The sequence below is a fragment of the Dreissena polymorpha genome, chromosome 1, assembly GCF_020536995.1.
Source record: "Dreissena polymorpha isolate Duluth1 chromosome 1, UMN_Dpol_1.0, whole genome shotgun sequence".
Taxonomy (NCBI): domain Eukaryota; kingdom Metazoa; phylum Mollusca; class Bivalvia; order Myida; family Dreissenidae; genus Dreissena; species Dreissena polymorpha.
This window is the reverse complement of record NC_068355.1, coordinates 150859737-150866002: the sequence shown is the minus strand read 5'-3', so window position 1 is coordinate 150866002 and position 6266 is coordinate 150859737. Positions and strand designations below refer to the sequence as shown.

Genomic DNA, 6266 nt, shown 5'->3' with positions numbered 1-6266 from the left:
ATGCGTCGAACCGCTTGCCATACACGCTCCCATTTCAGCGTTTTTGATAGCGCTTGATCGTCGTTCTGTCGCGTATCGTTGTTAACCCATTTTTGCCTAGTGGACTCTCCCATCCTTCTATATTGGATCAATTTATTTTCAAAATTAGGGATGTCTAGTATATTTAGTTATATATTTAGAATATGTTTTACATGCGGCGTCTCATCTGGGTCTACGCTGTTTTCCAAGGAATTTTTTTCTAGACGCTAGGCTTAAATGGGTTAAAATCAACTCTTGCATATGCGATGGCACTAACGGGATTCATGAGTTTATGCGTCTTGACATTGCGAGGTAAATATCAATTAAGTATTTTTTCGAAACAAAAACGATCATTATGTTAAACAAAAGTAATTTTAATTTAAGAAATCAAACATGAAAAAATAACTTTACTTCATAAAAATAGAAAAAAAATAGAATATTTAATTGACTTTTTATAAACCCAACATTGAATATGCCACACACAGGTTCTCAAGCCTTCATTATTTCCAATGCTATAAATCATAGTGATGTACATTGTCAGTCTTATGCGCTTATTCGTAACTGCATCTTGAATTAAAAGATGAAAAGCAAAAATGGCAAGTATCAAAGGGAAAATTTAATTAATAGTTCATAATAAACAAGTCAATACATTTGCAAGTCTAGCAGCTACACGTTTATTTTCTGCCTCCGGGGAAACCACACGTGCAGCGCCCGTCCACACAGTGGGGCGTATCCCTGTCACACGTGCAGTCGGAAGCCGCGGTGCAGGTGGTGGCTGAACCACCGGGAGCGCCTGTAAATGCCATCTAGACTCATAGCGTGTGTGTAATTTTGCGAACATTTATTGAGCATATAACCTTTACCTTATTCTTACATTTTTGTGATATGGTGGCATATAATTTTATTTCCAACCACAATTAATTTGATGGTAACATTATATTATTTCATGAAGCTTATAGTTGTGTCAGATTATTATTATTATTATTAACAAATAATAGTTTAACTATTTGTCAATCTAGTAAGCGGTATTGGCGGCCCTTAATATTGTAACGCTAAATGAATGTGTACGTATGGTCCATTCTTACAAATATTACTTAATTATATATTTACACGTTTCATGTACGGTTCTTTAAGTGATACACGATCAAATACTTTCGAATAAAATATGTTTTACCAGCAAGGCACGTGCATTCACGCTCTCGACACGCAATGTGCCATCCAGATGCACATGTCACGTGATGGCAGCCACCAACGTCCCTGCATTCCTCGGCGTAGCACACGACTGACGAAAAAAGTTTCGACGTGAAATATTAATTAAATAAAGCCCCATATTTATATTAATTTTACATTAATTACACAATTTAAAGAAACATTTTTGTTACGTGCATTTGTCAAAAACAACAACATAACACATTAATATGGCCAGAAATAACAGTGAGCATAATTAAAATACACGAGTGCACATAGGCCAATCAGTGACGACGCACATGCATTAAGCCCAGTTTTTCAGATGGCGGCTAATATGTATCTTGACTATCTTCGATAACTTCATCTTAAAGTGCATATATTGAGCTCATGAAGTGTCAGTCACATTGATATTTATTCTTGGACTAACAAAACGCTTTTCACAACTTTATTCACATGAAGGTGTTCACTTGGAGACTTTCCTAACGCAGCACATATTCAAATATATAATGCTTCCTTATTGTTTTAACGGATTTTGTTGAAATTTGGACGAAGAATAGTACAACATAAGGTATAAATTTCTGTAAATTTAATTGAAATTAATTGAAAAGAAATAAAACTTACAAAATTTAAAACACCATTTCATAAGTCAAATTCTCAAAATCGTACAACGTAAAACAATAACATTGTGAAAATCCACGAATGTAACAAATTCGAGTGGCTAATTCCTTGGGTGTCCTCCTGTGCTGTAACAACGTGTGCATTTCTTTTTCTCATTGAAGCCACACATTTGTTTATAAAACTTTGAGGGATATTTGGTCACCCTTCCACATGGGCCTACATTTGGTGACTTTTCTATTGCAAAAATTTGTTAACTTGAGTATCTCAGCTATAACGATTTTGTCTTAAAATTGTACATGTTATCATTCGTACCTACATTGTGAGCAAGCACACGATACAATCATTCATCCCTACGATCGGACGCTTAAGCATATGGGGAAGTTAGCCTGCAATATTCCAATTGCGCGGTTGCGCTACCGAATATTCATGCGAGCCATATTTGCTTTTTTAATTTATTGTTCTGTTTTGCTGGTGTGTAGAATTAGGAAATCGAAATTAAAATATAATTATATCGCGTTTCACCATTTTCACGTCTAAAAAGATGAACCGATACCTTCCGCACGTGCTTAAGCATCCGTTCGTCACGGATGAATGATTTTATCGCGAGCTTGCATAGATTGTAGTCAAATGATCACATGTACAATTTTAAATCGAAATCTTTACTCATAAGTGGGATATTCGATTTTAAAAAGTGTTGCGTTAGAAAAGTCTCCAAGTGTATATCATTTGAATAAAATAAAAGCATGTTCTGAAGAAGTGAGTAGTATGAATCGATTCATTAAATCTTCATTTTACAACATCGAAATTAAAATCCCAAACATATTTAGGTAAAATAAATATACACATTTTCAATTTATTTGAGTGAAAGCCGCAACGAGAGGTCAACGTTCAATTGACTAAGAACACGGGAATTCTAGCAACGAAATCGCTATGTAAAGAGATTTTGAAAAAAATCAAAAAATCATTTTAGCATATTGTTTAAATAATATGGTATTCATTTAATGACAAAAATATGTAACCGAGCCCATAATTGTGTTAAGTTTCAGACAGTTACACTGTATGTCCATGCTTTTGTTAACCATAATAAATACTTTAAAAAACAAATATATGCAACATTAATGATATGCACTAAATTTTTGCTAATTGTATACGTACAAACAAAAAGACAACAACATTTTTTGATCAGCGGGTCGGTTTCCCCGCTAATTAACTATAACATGAAACATAGAACTTAAGCCGTAAAGAAACTCTTACCCAAAATAATTGCCAACAAAACGAAGGTCCGCATGATTGCGCAGTTACTTAGACTAGTAAACTCCTTATGGCAAGTAGAATAGCGGTGCATTTATTTTATAATTGGTATTTCGTGATATGTGAATCGAGCTCGTGCTTATAGTCTTCCAAACAGGGAGGGCCCAATCTATGTTGACATTAAAACCTGACGGATACAGTATAAATCGTGACGATGTTTCCATAAAGTGGCTTGTATTATACAATGATTTATAGAGAATGTAATCATCGATAACCTTGGTAGAACATTATAGTTGCCTCACATGTCCACGATATAAATGAACAAACAGAATGTGTGAGAGGAAACTGATACCTGCTGTCGAAATGCTTTATTTAATATTGAAATAAAACGTATGTGGTTGTTTGTTCAAATATGTTCCTTTCATACAGAATACATGTAATCTATTAATGTTAACGTTAACGCTTTAATTTTACAAAATTCAGCATGTAAAGTTAAGGATTTACAACACTACTTTAAAAAACTAGATTCAAACCGATAGACCTTAATAGTTTGGACGTCAACTAACGAGGCAATGAGAGGACAGCGTGATTTGACGCCATTTGGATTATTGCGGATAGGGGAATGAAAATGGTCTGTCTCCAGAATAAGAAGTTAAGCCCAGGTGCAGTGGTGTATGTAGAGTTTAGCCTCTTGAAGCCTTGGGGAATCTTTCAAAGCTTGCACTTGGCATTGTAAACGAACATACATATATTGTGGGGAGATGGCATTTTGAAAGAAATCCCTTAACACACGAGCTAAACACATTATGTATATACATGTACAAATAACTTCGATATTTCAATATCCATTCTCATTTATTATTAAGCCGTATTTTGCGAACATTGGTTTTATGCAATATACAGCCCGTGTAGCCTCAGACCAGCCTGCGAAAATACAGCCCGTGTAGCCTCAGACCAGCTGCGAATATACAGCTCGTGTAGCCTCAAACTAGCCTGCGAATATACAGGCCGTGTAGCCTCAGACCAGCCTGCGAATATACAGGCCGTGTAGCCTCATACCAGCCTGCGAATATACAGCCCGTGTAGCCACAGACCAGCCTGCGAATATACAGGCCGTGTAGCCTTAGACCAGCCTGCGAATATACAGCCCGTGTAGCCTCAGACAAGCCTGCGAATATAGAGGCCGTGTAGCCTCAGACCAGCCTGCGAATATACAGCCCGTGTAGCCTCAGACCAGCCTGCGAATATACAGCCCGTGTAGCTTCAGACCAGCCTGCGAACTCAGGTCAGGAGCTACCATGTCGCTAAAAATTACGCAGCGTTTCGTTGTCCCATTAGCGAACAATATAGCTGCTGATCAGACTATGCGAATGACACAAGATCCACTTTCCTTCATAAAGTTCAATATATCAACCCATTTATGCCGAGTGGACTCTCCCATCCTTCTAAATTGGGTCAATTTAATTCAAAAATTAGGGTTGTCTTGTATATTTATTTCTATATTTAGAATATTTCTTACAGAAAATTCCTTTAAGCAAACAGCGCAGACAGCGGCTTCTTATCTGGGTCTACGCTGTTTGCAAATGACTTTTTTCTAGACGCTATGCATAAATGGGTTAATTAAAACGGATGAAAATGAAGTATCAAACGAAAATATGCACCTTAATATAAAGCGTACCATGTGACCTGAGCCTAAAGCAACCTAAACTATCATTATGTTTAAAATAATCAAACTTTGAAACCCGCTTAATCTGCTAAATAAAAACGATAAAGCATTAATAATTTATCGGTCATATTTTACTTGCTATGCGTTACGTATGTTACTTGCTTACTCATAAACGCAATATTATTAAAACGATTTTTTCCCACGGACGAAACGAACAATATTTTTCGGATAACATTAACAAGGACCTAACAGTTCAATTCTTCCGTTCACACGATCTTCATAACACGTTTTCTGTTCTGTTCTACTTCAGTTTTGGGACCGCCTTTCGTTGGTTGTGAGTCGTACGAAGTGCACCCTGCGTTAAGGAATTTTTCAAACGACTTCATCCTTAAACCGCAGGGAAGATTTTCACAAAATTCTTAAACTCTTCGAATCATTCATAGGCTACTCTTCTATACGGATATTACAATAGTTACGACTGATATCACCAGTACCAGAACAAAAATACATATTCGAAACTGGAACTTTAAAATCCACCATGGTAAGGGGGTTAATAATAGTGTGTAACGATGTATGGGGTCCTTTACTACGTTTGATCCAACCATGACCCTGGTGTAAAGCTGCACACACCCTAGAGGTTATATGATAAATAATGACTTATATGTTAAAATATTTAATTAAAATCTTCTGCTCTTAAGCGAAAAATCTCAGAGGTATAATATTTGGAATAAGCTATAGTATGACGGGCTTTGTGTGTGTTTAAATTATTCTCATCGGGTCAAAACTGGTTTTCGGACACTTAAAAACACTTTTTTTAAATCACGCACAGAATAAAGCATTTCGAGAAAATTACATATTAAGCTACTAGTTATTGTGACCCGGAATTCACAAGATGTAAATGCAGGCGGAACTGCGCATCTTTTGGCTAATAAAAATATACATGTTCATTTCAAATCAGAACGTTTTAATGGTGTCTTTATTTGTTAACTTATTTTTAGGTGCAGTGTGCATAGGGAAACGAGACAACATTTTTTTTCAAATTGTTGTGTAGAATTTGCCACGAAAACAGATTACGGTAGACAAATTATTAAAGAAGAGAGTAATAAGCCGTAAGTTTCAAGTGTGATGCGTGTGCCGCTGAATTGAACGAAAGGTTGGACTGAATGGTGCACATGCACACCCATTGTGATGAGAAAAGGCAAACATATGACAAATATGTGAAGTCGTTCAGACACAGAAGAAGTCTGTCCAAACACAAGCGAAAACATGCAAAATAAATGTTCATAATCGTATTAGATCAACTTCTTGCGCGCTATTTTTGTTAATTAGTTCTGTTTTGTTTCCGATTATTATTTTTCATTGTTACCGGTTACAATTTACAGTAAATATGATCACATCTACTTTGTGTTTTCCTCGAAGGCGGAGGTGCACTATATTAGCGTTGTCTGGTCGTCCTTCCGTCATACTTTTTCGCCATGAGATGTTTTACATCTGCTGTATTCAATTTCATGAACCTTATTATAAA

At 36.1% G+C, this 6266-nt stretch overlaps 1 protein-coding gene across 1 annotated transcript; it reads right to left on the bottom strand.

Moving 5' to 3' along the window:
• Positions 1–619: 619 nt before the first annotated feature.
• Positions 620–3246, bottom strand: LOC127855962 (serine protease inhibitor Cvsi-2-like). The gene is made up of 3 exons (XM_052391904.1): positions 3079–3246; positions 1193–1300; positions 620–811 (listed from the first exon to the last, which is right to left on the bottom strand). The coding sequence occupies exons 1-3, from the start codon at positions 3167–3169 to the stop codon at positions 693–695; spliced, it is 318 nt and encodes a 105-aa protein (XP_052247864.1). The 5' UTR covers positions 3170–3246; the 3' UTR covers positions 620–692.
• Between the last annotated feature and the right edge of the window lie 3020 nt (positions 3247–6266).